The sequence below is a fragment of the Portunus trituberculatus genome, chromosome 5, assembly GCF_017591435.1.
Source record: "Portunus trituberculatus isolate SZX2019 chromosome 5, ASM1759143v1, whole genome shotgun sequence".
NCBI lineage: Eukaryota > Metazoa > Arthropoda > Malacostraca > Decapoda > Portunidae > Portunus > Portunus trituberculatus.
The window spans coordinates 145884-162136 of NC_059259.1; the positions used below are offsets into that span (position 1 = coordinate 145884).

Below are 16253 nucleotides of genomic sequence, written 5' to 3' on the forward strand. Positions count from 1 at the left end.
AAAGATGATAAAGCGATGGGACCAGATGAAGTTTCAGGAAAATTATTGAAGGAGTGTAGAGAAGAATTGATTGATCCATTATATGATATTATAAGGTGCTCATTAGAAACAGGGGAAGTACCAGTAGAGTGGAAGAGAGCTGAAGTGGTGCCCATTTATAAGGGAGGCAGTAAGGAAGAGCCTCTTAACTATAGACCTGTGTCTCTAACAAGTGTGGTCGGTAAGATTTGTGAGAGGGTGATAAAGAAATATTGGATACGGTTCCTGGAGGATCATAAGTTATTATCGGATCATCAATTTGGCTTCAGGAAAGGGAGGTCATGTGTAACAAATCTACTGAGCTTTTATTCAAGAGTGGTTGACAAAATACAAGAGAGAGAGGGATGGATGGACTGTGTATATTTGGATTTAAAGAAAGCTTTTGACAAGGTACCTCACGAGAGACTGTTATGGAAAGTAGAGATTTATGGAGGACTGAAAGGAAAAGTGTTAAAGTGGATGGAAAACTACTTGAGATGGAGGAGATGAGAATGGTAATAAGGGATGCAAGGTCGGACTGGTTGGTGGTGGAGAGTGGAGTCCCACAAGGCTCAGTGCTGGCACCAATACTTTTCCTGGTATATATAAATGACATGCCAGAGGAGTAAACAGTTATATTAATTTGTTTGCGGATGATGCGAAGTTGTGTAGGTGTGTGAAGAGTGAAGAAGATTGTGAAATTTTACAGGCAGACCTGGATAAGATTTGGGAGTGGAGCAAGAGGTGGCAAATGGAATTTAATCTGAGCAAAAGTCATGTGATGGAGATGGGAAGAGTGGAAGACGGCCAAGAGGGTCATATAAGATGGGTGAAGAAGTAGTGTTGAAAAAGGTGGAAAAGGAAAAGGATTTGGGAGTGATAATACAAGACCATGGGCAGTTTGAGGCTCATATTGATAAGATGTTTGGAGAAACGTATAATTTGATAAAAATATTGGATTAGCCTTCCATTATATGGATAAAGATATGATGAAGAAATTAATTAGTATGGTAATTAGACCAAGATTGGAATATGCTGGAGTGGTTTGGTCCCCTTATAAAAAGAAGCATATAAGGAAGTTGGAGAGATTGCAGAGAATGGCAACAAAAATGGTTCCGGAATTGGCAGAAATGACCTATGAGGAGAGATTAAAAGAAATGAATTTGCCTACCTTGGAACAAAGAAGAGAAAGAGGAGATTTAATACAGGTTTATAAACTGTTGAATGGACTGGATGAAGTGGATAATGAGCAAATGATGTTGAGAGAGGAAAACTTAAATAGAACTACAAGATCGCATAGTAAAAAGATAGCCAAGGGAATATGCTTGAAGGATGTGAAGAAATATAGTTTCCCACAAAGATGTGTGGAGGTGTGGAATGGTTTGAGTGAGGAGGTGGTGTCAGCAAGGAGTGTGCATAGTTTTAAAGGAAAGTTGGATGTGTGTAGATATGGAGACGGGGCCACACGAGTATGATACCCAGGCCCTGTAAAATTACAACTAGGTGAATACAACTAGGTGAATACACACACACACACACACACACACACGAGCATAAAGCCCAGGCCCTGTAAAACTACAACTAGGTAAATACACACACACACATGTTGCATTTGCCATACTTACTATCACAGTCCTTTAAGTGTTTGGCCCCAATATTGAAAGCCAGGGGGAGGGCTGAGCCAGGCTTACGGTTGCCAAACTTGAGAAAGCCTCTCCCACCGCGGCCCTGGACCAGCATTGTGTCAACGACTGTCAGGTTATTGCGAACCAGCAGCACAGTAGTGTGGGTCCTCTCATCGGGCGGCGTGAAGGACAGACGCACTTTGACCTGCCATGGGAGAAACGAGTGAATTTTGATGTGTGGTTTATTTACCTATCTGTATTTATGCACCTTTTCTCTGAATATGTGTATGTTGGTTGCTGCAACTGCCTTCTCATAACATAAACATAACATAAATAATAGGATAACAAAGAGCCACCAGGGCCCATCTAGGTTATCCTGTATCAGTCGCACAGCGACCTCGTCATCAGTACTTAAAGATACACTTACAAGTACACAATACATTATATACTAATTTTAAATATTTGGCCCATTAACAGGGCTAAGTCTCACTCCAAATACCCACAGTTCTATGTGGAAAACTATACTTCTTGATGTTGTTTTGTCATGGGATGAACTGTGAGGTTAACTAGCAAATTACCAAATGACAAAAAGACCATGAAAATAATTAATCAAAATCATTATCTTCAATAATTTATTTATTTGTTTGTATTTACTATGATTACCATTACATACTATTATTTCCTTTAATATATCCTAAAGGAATGACGGGATTGGAAGAAATTTTAACTGCCCACTGGCGAGGAACACATTGATCAACTTGACTAAAAATAAAATTAATGTTTTCTTAGGCCAGTCACCTGAAAAATTCTGATCACAAGATGTTTTAGATTAAGACGAGATGTACCACAACTGTCAACCATTTGGAACTAAGGAAAAAATTGCACTGACAAATATATCAGAGAAATTTTAAAAATGCACTCTATTAGACTTCTATCAGGGATCTATAAAAACAAAGATGTACTTCAAACTGGTGGAGGAGTACTAAGGGTGTCATTCAGTTACTATATAAGATGGCTGAGTGCCCAGCAAGCCAGATGTTGACAGTACTTCCTTGTGACAGGTGGGCTACATCCTGATGTGATATTCTTACTTTGTTGAATGTCAAGTGAAATAACCAGAATGACCAAATTTTGAAACTTGTGACATAACTCTTCATGTCTGAGACGCTGACCATTTTTCACTGCGACAAAATTTGTGAATTCCCCAGATACCAAGTTAGTTGGGAGAGGTGGTGATAAAAATTAACAATGTAGTCTTGGGGGTGGAAAATGTATGTACCAACCCCTGCTTAACGAAGGGGTTACGTTCCTAAAAAACCCTTCGTTAAGTGAATTTTCATTAAGTGAACCAATTATAACAAGTTTAACCCCTGAAGAGCTTCCATTGAGAGTAAACAAAGCGAGAGTACATCATAGTACAGTAAAAGGTTTAATCCTTATGTTCCAGTGATTAAACTATTTTCCAATATCCCATGTCAGCTAAAAATGGTAAATCTAGAAATTGTCAGAAGACTGTTTGAATACTAATAATTATTTTCTCTTTGTTATTCTGAATACAATGATGTACTTTCTAGCTCGATGTGACCTCTGAAAGTTTAGTTATTGCCTTATCAAGGATTCCTCCTCCGCTGTGTGATCCGTCAAGCAGAAACAGCTCGGTGAGCGATGACACCGCGCAAACACACACACACACACACACTTTCACTCTCTCTCTCTCTCTCTCTCATCTTGGAAGAGAAATTAGGCAGGAGATCAGTGTTAGGCCGAAGGTTGGACCTTCTGAGGGCGACAGGGTGGCTTGGCCCTCTGTCGGGAATAGCAGAGTGGGGAAGAGGGAGCAGGCGAGCCAGACTGGGAAAGATAGTAGTCAGGATGGGCAGAGATGGCAGGTTGCGAGGGGAAGGAAAGCGGAGGCAGTTAGGGAGGATAGGACTAAACCTGTTGAGTGTGAAAACAGGTTCGGTTTGTTGGAGGGGGAGGGGGAGAGTGAGAGTGAGAGTGGAGTGAATGAAGTGGTTGTGGTGAGTGAAAGGAGAAAGAAAGGGATAGAGGAGAGGAGGAGGAGGGTTGTGCCTAGCACACCTCAGGTGTGTGTGGTGGGTGACTCTCAGGTTAGGTACTTAGATAGCACTTTCTGTGGGAAAGACAGGGATAGGAGGACGAACGTGTGTATGCCTGGTGCAGGTGTGAAGGCAGTGAGTGAGGAGGTGCAGAAGAGGGTTGGGGGGATGGAGAGGGAGGGTGTAGTAGTTTTGCATGTAGGTGGGAACGATGTCAGAGCAGATGTAAATGCCAGGAGTCTTAGGAACAAGAAGGACGAGTTATCTAGTTATATAGTTGAGGAGGACTTAGATGTTGTATGTGTCACAGAGGCATGGGTAAATGAGGGAAAGTTTAGGGAAAATAGGAAAGAATATGAAGTAGATGGATACATTATGTATTTACACCAGAGAATTGGTAGGATAGGTGGAGGAGTAGTTATTTATGTAAAAAAATCCTTCATTTCCAGTCAGGTTAATGGTATTAAGGTAGATAACAGAGTAGAGTCCTTATGGCTGGATGTTAGAGTAAACAAAAGTAAGGTTATTAGAGTAGGAGCTTTTATAGATCACCTAACCAGTCAGCAGATGTAGACAACCTTATGGTAGATGAGATAAATAGGGGTGTACTAGTCAGACAATTATCTTAGGGATTTTAATCTTAAGTCAGTAAACTGAGAGGATGGTAGGAGATGCTAGTGAAAATAAGTTTATGGAAAGTTTTCAGGATAACTATTTAAACCTACTAGGGGGAGGAAGGTTTTAGACATAGTACTAACAAATATTGAGCATTGTTTAAAGGAAGTTGAGGTAGGAGAGACTTTAGCAAACAGTGACCATCATATAATTAGATTTATCATTAATTCCAGTAGGGATAATATAGTGAATAAGACTAGAGTCCCAAACTATCAGAAAGGCAATTATGGTAGGTTACGTCAGTTATTAGGAGAGGTAAACTGGGAAGATAGTTTTGAAATAAAACTGCACAGGAGATGTGGGATATTTTTAAGGTTGTAGTAAAGGGTATAGTGATGCAGTGTATCCCTTACAAAGATATAAGGCAGAGAAACAGGAAGCCATTATGGTGGACTCATGAGATAGGTAGCCAGATCAGAGAGAAGAAGAGGGCATACAGAGAGTTGCAGAAAAGTGGGAAGATGTAGATTTGATTAGGTACAGACAGGTCAGAGATGATTTGAGTAAGGTTATAAAAAAAGTAAAAGGCAGGCAGAGATAAAACTAGCTAGAGCTGGGAGTAAAGATCCCAAAAATTATATAGTTATTACAAGGTCAGTGATAAAAGAAATAAGGATAGGATTGGACCACTCAGAAAAGATGGTGTAGTAGTGGATCAAAATGAAGACATAGTAGAATTATTGAATGAACAATTTTCTTCAGTATTTACTAGGAAAGAATAGGAAATCCTGTTACAAACAGTGCGACAGTAGTTTAAGAGCTTTAGAAAATATTGATATAAAACCGGGAATTATTAGGAAATTTATTCTTGAACTAGACGATAGGAAAGCTGGTGGTCCTGATGAGCTACATGCCAGAGTACTTAGGGAGGGTGTAGACAGTATTTCTGAAGCACTTAAGTTAATCTTTGAAAGATCACTTAGGTTTGCTGAGATACCTCAGGACTGGAAGTTAGCTAATGTTACTCCAATATTTAAAAAAGGTAGGAAGGATGATGCGAATAATTATAGACCGATCAGTTTAACTAGTATAGTATGTAAGATACTAGAAAAATCATTAAGGGTAGTATTTGGGAGCATTTAAATGAGAATAGATTAATTAGAGATACCCAACATGGCTTTAGATCAGGGAGGTCCTGTCTTACAAATTTGCTCGATATCTTAGAATATATTACCAAGGAGTTAGATGATGGAAATAGCATAGATGTTATATATCTAGATTTTAGCAAGGCGTTTGATAAGGTACCGCATAGGAGGCTAGTGTACAAATTGAGACTACATGGGATAGGGGTAGGTTAGTTGATTGGATTAGTGAATGGCTTTCTGATAGGAAACAGAGAGTAGTATTAAATGGGGCAATGTCTGAGTGGAAGGAAGTGGTTAGTGGGGTACCCCAAGGATCAGTGCTAGGACCTCTTCTTTTCTTGGTGTACATTAACGATTTAGATATAGGAATTAGTAGCAAAGTATCAAAGTTTGCAGATGATACTAAGATAGCATGTGCAGTACAGGGTGAAAAGGACAATTACAGAATACAACGAGACCTGGACAGGCTGATAGCATGGGCAGACAGGTGGCAGATGGAGTTTAATTCTAAAAGTGTCAGGTTATGCATTTAGGTAAAGACAACACAAACTTTAGCTATGAGATGGAGGGATGTTGGCTAGAGGCAGTAGAGGAAGGAAAGGATTTAGGAGTAGTGATAGACAGGACTATGAAATTTTCAAAGCAATGTTTAGAAGCAAGAAATAGGGCAAATAGGATCCTGGGTTTTATAAATAGAAATGTTAGTTATAAAAGTAAGGAAGTGGTGCGTAGCTTATATAATTCCTATGTTAGGCCCCATTTAGAGTATTGCATACAGGCCTGGTCACCCCACTATAGGCAGGATATCAACATGTTAGAAGCAGTTCAGAGAAGAGCAACTAGGATGATACCAGCATTAAAGCGCCTGGAGTATAGAGATAGATTAAAGGAATTAAACATGTTTTCATTTGAGAGATGTATAAGGGGATATGATAGAGTTATTTAAAATGTTCTCAGATACAAACTACATAGATGTGAGATCTTTCTTTACCTTAGAGGAGGGAAGTAGGACTAGAAATCATGGCAGGAAGATTAGAAAGCAAGGCTGCAGGTTAGATATAAGAAAATATTTCTTTAGTCATAGGGTGGTAGACTTCTGGAATGCATTGCCAGAGACGGTTGTAAATAGCACTAGTTTGACAATGTTTAAAACAGATTAGATAAGCACTTAAATTTATTAGATTTATAATTATGTATAGCACTGCATGATAGTTTTATAAGAAATTTACTATAGTTAAACAAGACATGATCCCCATGTATGGGGACCACAAATTGTAGAGGATTTCACTGCAGGACTTAGCCCTGTTAATGGGCCAAATATTTAGAATTAGTATATAATGTATTGTGTACTTGTAAGTGTATCTTTAAGTACTGATGACGAGGTCACTGTGCGACTGATACAGGATAACCTAGATGGGCCCTGGTGGCCCTTTGTTATCCTATTATTTATGTTATGTTATGTTATGTTACACTTCCAATGAGAGAGAGAGAGAGAGAGAGAGAGAGAGAGAGAGAGAGAGAGAGAGAGAGAGAGAGTATATTCCTTCACCCCTTTTCATATCAAGTTTCAAGCAAATAACATTTAGGTATCATCTCTCTCTCTTTCTCTCTCTCTCTCTCTCTCACACACACACGTCTTCCCAGAACACGAGAGGCATGCCTGCGTCTCCGTGAGCCACTCTGGGTTTTCAATATGATGTTTGGAGTCTGTTCTCCATCACCACTATCTCTGTCTTCTGTCTGTTCTGAGAAAACAGGTGGATCCTCTGAATCATTTTCCGAGTCTTCACTACTGCTGTCTTCACTTTCTTCAGTTTCTTCCTCATAATCACTGTCACTGTAGTCAGGCTCAGAAGCACTGCTAAATAAAAATTATCTGTCTTGTTCCATAGTGTGTTATGAACTGAGACGTCCCTTCGCTCTTATCAGGGTGCTTTCAACACAGTGGGTCGCTGGGGTTGCCAAGTGTCGCCCTCAGAATGGGAGAATAGCTTCGTTACCCCTAAATATACAGAGCTAGTGGCAACACTTAGGGTGGAAAAAGAAGCCAGATACTTCCACTCACCATCTGACTTGAGAAACCGCGCGTGGAGCTCAAACATGAGGTGCGAAAATTCTTGATTACAGGAATGATCGCCGTTGCTACGGACGCACTGATGCAATCGTTCATATACGATCGCCACAACATAAGGGTTAATGAAAGTAAAAATTATGAAGTTAAAAATTTAAGCAGTTTAATTTGACTAAATCATTAAAATGTACACTAATGTATGTATGTAAGTAACTTTATAATGTTGATGATCTTAAATTTATGAAGGGAGGGAGAGTGGAGCGGGAAATACGCTAGCTGGCAACCTGTGGAATGTAAACAAAAGATGCATCGTTGTACCACATACAAAACTTATGTACCACATTCCCACAAGGCTTTCCATTTTATACATTGCAGAGTCACGAGTTCAGGTGGTTCTTTTAGCTTGCAAGGAAGATATGATCTCACAAGCCTTCTTAATAGAGTCTGCTGATTTGAAAATGGTAGACAGTAGATGGAGTCAAGCCATGGTGGGAAGCAATGCTATTAGTTTTCTCACCTCTCTCGTGTCTGTGAATAATATCCAGCTTCACTTTGAGAGTAAGAGACTTCCTGGTCTTCTTAGCAATGCTAGGCGACATTGCAGGGCATTTTCGTAGCATGTAGAGTGAGGGAAGACGGGCTGCTGCTGACGCTGTTATTGTTTTGAACTAGGGGAATGAGTGGTGCATGTTTTGTCCATGAGAGGCGCTGGTGTATTCAAAAGCCTGTCAGCTTGCGTGATACAGCGGGGCTTTCAAACTTTCGTTAAGCGAGTTTGGTATTCGTTAAACGAGCAGATGGTAGTAAAAGGAAACCTTCGTTGTAGCGAAATTTCATTGTGTGAACCTTCATTAAATGGGGGTTGCCTGTATATATTTCTTATTTGTTTTTGAGGTTAAATTGTAAGCTTTAGTATTATCAAAACACCAGTGATACACACACACCTTCAATGCAACACCAGTGATACACACACACCTTCAATGCAACACCAGTGATACACACACACTTTCAATGCAATACCAGTGATACACACACTTTCAATGCAACACCAGTGATACACACACCTTCAATGCAACACCAGTGATACACACACCTTCAATGCAACACCAGTGATACACACACCTTCAATGCAACACCAGTGATACACACACCTTCAATGCAACACCAGTGATACACACACCTTCAATGCAACACCAGTGATACACACACCTTCAATGCAACACCAGTGATACACACACCTTCAATGCAACACCAGTGATACACACACCTTCAATGCAACACCAAAACTTGTTCCAATGAGGTTTTCTCTAAACTTAAAGCAAGCCTGGCACCATCAAACCAATATAAAGAAATATGTTAATACTTATGCTACATTACTGTGTCCATTTTTTTTGTATAGAATCCCACAACTCCAAGAAAAAACAGAGTCATTTAGAAAAAAATGGAGGGACGTGTTCAGAAGAAAAATTTATGGGAAACATTTATTTTATTGTTAATTTTTCAAATCTCTTCCAATGATAAACTTTTATCTGGTTTTCCATGAGTTTCTCCTTTAAGCGCCTGTAGATCACTCGCCTAGTTTACAATGCATTAATAAAATTTTAAATAAAAATTATAAAGGCAAAATATAACCCATGTGGTGGCAGTAACTACAAAAGTACACATCTTTTATATAATACAAAAAAAGGAGAATATTCCCCCCCTTCTTTCACTTTGAACGCTGACTCCTCTCGATCTTATTTGAGTGTCCTGTCGTCCATCTTGTTCCATCTCCTTTCACCAACACCTGGTCTTGTCTGTCTATCTTCTCAATGTTGTTCATTATTTTGTACATGGTTATTAGATCTCTTTCTCTTCTATAGTGCAAAGTTGGCAATCCCATTTCCTTCAATCTTTCTTCATAGTTTAGGTCATTCAGCTCCAGCACCATCTTTTCCAACTTCTTGAAATCTTTTTCATAAGCAGAGACCACACCACACCACACTACACCACTGCTGTGTATTCCACCCTGGCTCTAATCATGGTGGTTATGACCTTATTCATCATACCTTTGCCCATGTAGTAATGAAATGCTTCCCTAATACTCATTAACCAAATATGCCACTTATGTGCCTTTCTGGGGTCCAAGTATCTTGAATAACCACTCCCAGATCTTTCTCTTCCTTACTATTCATTATGATTTCCTCCCCAATTTTATAGTCCCCATTCAGATATTTTCTTACTTTTACCAATTTCAGTCTGAAAAGCATTTGTTCACATTAAATTCCAATATCCACCTCTGACTCCACTCATAAATCTTGTTAATATCTCTTTGTGACTCCATGCAATCAACATGTCCCTATATTACATTTAATGAGTTGCATCACCATCAAACAGATTCATATAACTGCTTGTATATCGTTAGTAGCTTGCCCGGCAAGACACTGTGAGGGCAGCTCCCTTGTCTCTCGGTCTCTTTAATCAAGAAGTAACGGATCATGTCTTTGCATCTATCCCAGCTGTCATCAATATCTAGCCTCCTCCCCAAACAAGGTACCTCAGCCCTTCTGTGGCTTGTCAGGGTGTTCTGGTCTGGGCAGATGGCCACGCGGATAACTACAGGTTCCCCTTTCCCCTCCCAGCCATGTTCCTAATCTTCATCCCTTCTTTCAGATCTAAAGCCACCGTCGCTTCCAGGCCCCGTCTTCATTCCCAGCCACTGACCCTATTGGGTCACCCACAGCCATAACACCGGACCTACCACCCCAACCAACAAGGGAGGAGCAACCAGTGCTAGTGAATCTGTTCACAGCCTCAGCCCTTTTGGCGCCAGCAATCACATCACCCCGAGCCCTCGGAGCCCCGGTGTGCCTCCACACAGCCCCAAAGCTAGCAGGCCCTGCTGCTTCAACAGAGGCTTCTGAAGGTCCCCAGGCCAGCACCTCGTATGGCCAGTGTAAGGGTGGGCTGCCAGGATCATCTGCCATGGCCTCACCTAGCCTTGGGTGTTTCCTCCAGCAAACCTCTATCCACCTTCTTGTCTGATTATGTCTTCTGGCTCCAGCCCACCAGGCAGTCTTGCTTTCTCTTCAGCCAGTCTGATTTCTTGCTTCTTACCTACAGCCACTTCATCGTTTCTCTGCTTCCTCCAAGGTGTCCCTGTCGGTAGTGCCTCCATCACAGAACTCTTTGCGAGGGAAGTGGTGGAAAGAGTGGCAGGGCGGGTCTTCCTGTCTCATCTCTTTACCATGCCAAAGAAAGACTTGGGGAAAACAAAGCAAAATTTTGGACCTGAGCACACTAAACAAGTACAGGCAACCCCCGTTTAACGAAGGGGTTACATTCCTAAAAAACACTTCGTTAAGCGAAACTTCGTTAAGTGAACCGATTATAACAGGTATAACCCCTGATTTGAACTTACATTGAGAGTAAGCAAAGTGAGAGTGCATCATAGTACAGTAAAAGGTTTAATGAAAGTAAAAATTATGAAGTTAAACATTTAGGTAGTTTAATTTAAGTCATTATAATGTACACTAATGTATGTATGTACGTAACTTTATAATGTTGATGATCTTAACTTTATGAAGGAGGAGAGTGAAACGGAAATACACTAACCGGCAACCTGTGGAATGTAAACAAAGTGCGCATCATGGTACTGCATACAAAACTTATGTTCCACATTTCCACAAGGCTTTCCATTTTATCCATTGTAGAGTCACAAGTTCTGGTGGTTCTTTTAGCTTGCAAGGAAGATGAGGTCTCACTAGCCTTCTTAATAGAGTATCTTGACTTGAAAATAGTAGACAGTAGATGGAGTCAAGCCATGGTGGGAAGCAATGTTATTAGTTTCCTGGCCTCTCTCTTGTCTGTGAATAGTACCCAGCTTCACTTCGAGAGTAAGACACTTCCTGGTCTTCCTAGGAACATTAGGCCACATTGCAGGGTGTTTTGGTGGTAAGTTGAACTAAGGAAGATGAGCTGCTGGTGATGCTGTTATGTTTTGATTGGGCAGTGAGTGGTGCATGTGATCTTGATCTTGATCTTGATGCTACAGGTGACACAGAATTTCTTCTGAGTCAGGCCTTTGTATCGGCAGAGCCTGTGTTGTCCACGAGAGGCTTGATCTTGATCTTTATTCTATAGGTGTCTCAGGATTTCTCCTGAGGCAGGCCTTAGTACCAGCAGCTCCTGATGTATTCAAAAGCCTGTCAGCTTGCATGATACAGTGGGGCTTTCAAATTTGGAAAAAAATTACCTGGATAAAACTTCGTTAAAGTGAGTTTGGTGTTCGTTAAACGAGCAGATGGTATTAAAATGAAACTTTCGTTATAGCGAAATTTCGTTGTATGAACCTTCGTTAAACGGGGGTTGCCTGTACTTGAAACCCGTTCACTTCAAGATGGTGCTGGTGACCCAGGTCTGAACAGCACTCCGGAAGGGAGATTGGTTAATGTCCCTGGATCTCCAGGACGCATACTGGCATGTCCCTATCCACCATGGTTTTGCTGGTTTTTGGCATTCCAGGTGGGGAAAGAGACATCCAATTTACCAGACTCCCTTTTGGTCTCTTGCTTGACCAAATAGTCTTCACAAGCTGGCAAGAGTGGTGGGGGCGCACCTAGCAGAGGCAGGTGTCTCCACTCTCATGTACCTAGATGACTGGTTGATACATTCACCCACCAGAGAGGGTGTATCACAGAGCGTGTGGGTGATGTTGAGGGTGTTGGCAGACATGGGGTTCAAGGTAAACTGGGCCAAGTCTGCCCTCACTCCACACAAAAGCTTTGTTGGCTTGGGATTGAGTGGGACATAGTTAGGGCCTCCTTGTTGCTAACCCCAGACAACACCCTTCTGACGCTCTGCTGCGTCACTGTCGGCTGACATGGGAGGTCAATAGATACATCCCGCTCCACCCATGTGACCATCCACAACCTGTGCCCCCGGCTGACAAGGCTCAATTTGCTGGCAGCAGCTCATCACCAATCTCAAGGGATACAGGAATTCAGGTTAGTCCCCCCAAACAATTTTAATTGTGAATCTGCCACTGCCATTACCCGTGGTAGTTTTCCACGGCTAACCTGTTCTTCAGCAGTGGCTACAACAGCAAAAACAAACTTCTCTCCAGCAACAACATTTCCCTGCCACATCACCTTAACTACAGATATCTCTCTTCACTCTATAACCAGAGAATTTTCCTTAGCTCACACACATAATATACAAGTTTATCTTCATTTCCTCTATTACTAAAATATTATGCTGGAATAAGCAGATATGTAATACCTTCTCATATTCAAAACTCTATTTAACCCCTTCAATACGGTGACGCTTATGTGGGCGTCATGAAGCCCCAGTAGCAAATACGGTGACGCCTACGTAGACGTAATATTTCTTTTCTGAGCTTTCTTCAGTTCAGTTGTCCCGTATAGTGTGTTGGATATCAACTACACACGCCGTATGCTGTCCTTGAAATCCTAGTGCTCCTCCCACCATTCTTGTCTCCACCAATCACTAAAGATAAGCTACATGCGTCCCGCCTTGTGTCTAAAATTACCAAATGGCATAGACTGTTCACATCTCTCTCTCTCTCTCTCTCTCTCTCTCTCTCTCTCTCCATTCCTCCCATCTCCCTTTCCTCCTCCCCATCTCCTTCCCTCCCTCCCCTCTCCCTCTCGAAGATAAGTTACATGCGTCCTGCCTTGTAACATTCGTGGCACACACACACACACACACACACACACACACACACACACAAATACAAAAACAACAAATTTTCTAATCTCTCTCTCTCTCTCTCTCTTTTCCTCTGAAGAGAGAAGCGTCCACTTTCTTCTTTGAAGGCGACATAGTGACTAAAAAATAGCAGCATAATACACAAAGACGACAAGTATGACAAGCTTGCACGAGTTTCCCGACTCGGGCGGCACTACCACCCGTATATCATACAGGCGGGCTTTTTTAACATCCGGCGCGAAGGGGTTAACCAAGCCTGTAGAGACTTTCAAGTCAAAATACATCACACTGTTTACTGCTTCAAAACAATTTCTTCATTTTCTTAACAACTCTATCCAGACATGCTTCTCACTGTCACTACAGGCCAACTCAACACCCACACACCCTGATGCTCCCTCAGCACCACTACAGACCCACACACCCTGATGCTCCCTCAGCACCACTACAGACCCACACACCCTGACGCTCCCTCAGCACCACTACAGACCCACACACCCTGACGCTCCCTCAGCACCACTACAGACCCACACACCCTGACACTCCCTCAGCACCACTACAGACCCACACACCCTGACGCTCCCTCAGCACCACTACAGACCCACACACCCTGATGCTCCGTCAGCACCACTACAGACCCACACACCCTGACACTCCCTCAGCACCACTACAGACCCACACATCCTGATGCTCCCTCAGCACCACTACAGACCCACACACCCTGATGCTCCGTCAGCACCACTACAGACCCACACACCCTGACACTCCCTCAGCACCACTACAGACCCACACACCCTGACGCTCCCTCAGCACCACTACAGACCCACACACCCTGACGCTCCCTCAGCACCACTACAGACCCACACATCCTGATGCTCCCTCAGCACCACTACAGACCCACACACCCTGACACTGGCTCAGCACCACTACAGACCCACACACCCTGATGCTCCCTCAGCACCACTACAGACCCACACACCCTGATGCTCCCTCAGCACCACTACAGACCCCCACACCCTGACGCTCCCTCAGCACCACTACAGACCCACACATCCTGACGCTCTCTCAGCACCACTACAGACCCACAAACCCTGACACTGGCTCAGCACCACTACAGACCCACACACCCTGATGTTCCCTCAGCACCACTACAGACCCACACACCCTGACACGGGCTCAGCACCACTACAGACCCACACACCCTGACACTGGCTCAGCACCACTACAGACCCACACACCCTGATGCTCCCTCAGCACCACTACAGACCCACACACCCTGACACTGGCTCAGCACCACCACAAACCCACACACCCTGACACTGGCTCAGCACTACCACAGACCCACACACCCTGACACTGGCTCAGCACCACTACAGACCCACACACCTTGACGCCGGGCTCCAGGGTGATGGCAATGCTGTCTTTGGCCACCCTGGTCTTGAAGTGTTCCTCAAGGGTGCGGCGGTGCTGGGCTAGGCCGCTTGTTATCTCTGGCGCCGGGGGAGGCATGTGGGATGCCCGGGTGCTGCTGCTGCCACCACCACCGCTGCTCCCACTGATGCTGTCCACGTCAATTAGAGAGAAGACGTCACTCCCGGCCAGCCCTCCGCCCTCCTCCCCGAGTAGTGTGTGGTCTTTTGGCAGTCTGTAAGGAAGGCAACAGGATCGGTGAGTCTCAGGTACTGCTGGTGCTGCTGTGGTGACAGTGGGAGCAGTCAAATGAAAGCTTTATTAGGAATTGTTCTTGTTTATATAGCAGTGGTGGTGGTGGTAGTAGTAAGCTGCACACTGTCAGATGTATTTATATAGTAGCAGCAGTAGAAGCTCGTAGTAGTGGTAGCAGTAAGGTAAACACAATTACACATATTCATATAGTAGTAGTAGTAGAGCTAAAAAAAAAAAAAAATTATATATAAAAAATAATAAATAAAAATGAATAAAAAGTGTCCTTTACTACATGATGTTGTTCTAAGTTGAAATAATAAAGCTTACTTCATTTCAATGATGAAATATTGGAAGCTGAAGGAAAAAATTTACTTTTGTGTTGAAAACTTTACTGAAACTATTTCTGCTTGAGAGCAACACTCCAAGCATGGGGACAAACAACACAAACTCTCGTTCCACCCTGAACAATTTAACCAGGACGGCACATAGCTACTGGAATAAAGCACAAAAAACTTTATGGCAGCATAATAATTTGACATAGAAGACAAGTTTGTGTGGTGTGGAAATCAGAGGAAAGGTACAGTGGAACCTCAGTTACCAAATGCTTCCCTTTTGGAACAATTTGTCTTTTTAACCCCTTCAATACAGCAATGCCTAGGTAGGGTGTCACAAAGCCCCAGCAGCATATATGGTGTCACAAAGCCCCAGCAGCATATATGGTGTCACAAAGCCCCAGCAGCATATATGGTGTCACAAAGCCCCAGCAGCATATATGGTGTCACAAAGCCCCAGCAGCATATATGGTGTCACAAAGCCCCAGCAACATATATGGTGTTACAAAGTCCCAGCAGCATATATGGTGTCACAAAGCCCCAGCAGCATATATGGTGTCACAAAGCCCCAGCAGCATATATGGTGTCACAAAGCAGCATATATGGTGTCACAAAGCCCCAGCAGCATATATGGTGTCACAAAGCCCCAGCAGCATATATGGTGTCACAAAGCCCCAGCAGCATATATGGTGTCATGGAGCCCCAGCAGCATATATGGTGTCATGAAGCTCCAGCAGCATATATGGTGTCACAAAGCCCCAGCAGCATATATGGAGTCATGGAGTCCCAGCAGCATATATGGTGTCACAAAGTCCCAGCAGCATATATGGTGTCACAAAGCCCCAGCAGCATATATGGTGTCACAAAGCCCCAGCAGCATATATGGTGTCACAAAGCCCCAGCAGCATATATGGTGTCATGGAGCCCCAGCAGCATATATGGTGTCACAAAGCCCCAGCAGCATATATGGTGTCACAAAGCCCCAGCAACATATATGGAGTCACAAAGCCCCAGCA

The 16253-nt window shown here is 42.9% G+C and overlaps 1 protein-coding gene across 1 annotated transcript in view; it reads right to left on the reverse strand.

Moving 5' to 3' along the window:
• Positions 1 to 16253, reverse strand: part of LOC123513916 (transmembrane protein 131-like) — an 80996-nt gene that overhangs the window by 13284 nt on the left and 51459 nt on the right. The window contains 2 exon segments of the mRNA XM_045271403.1: positions 1644 to 1848; positions 14627 to 14885. Coding sequence (XP_045127338.1) covers positions 1644 to 1848; positions 14627 to 14885 — 464 coding nt within the window.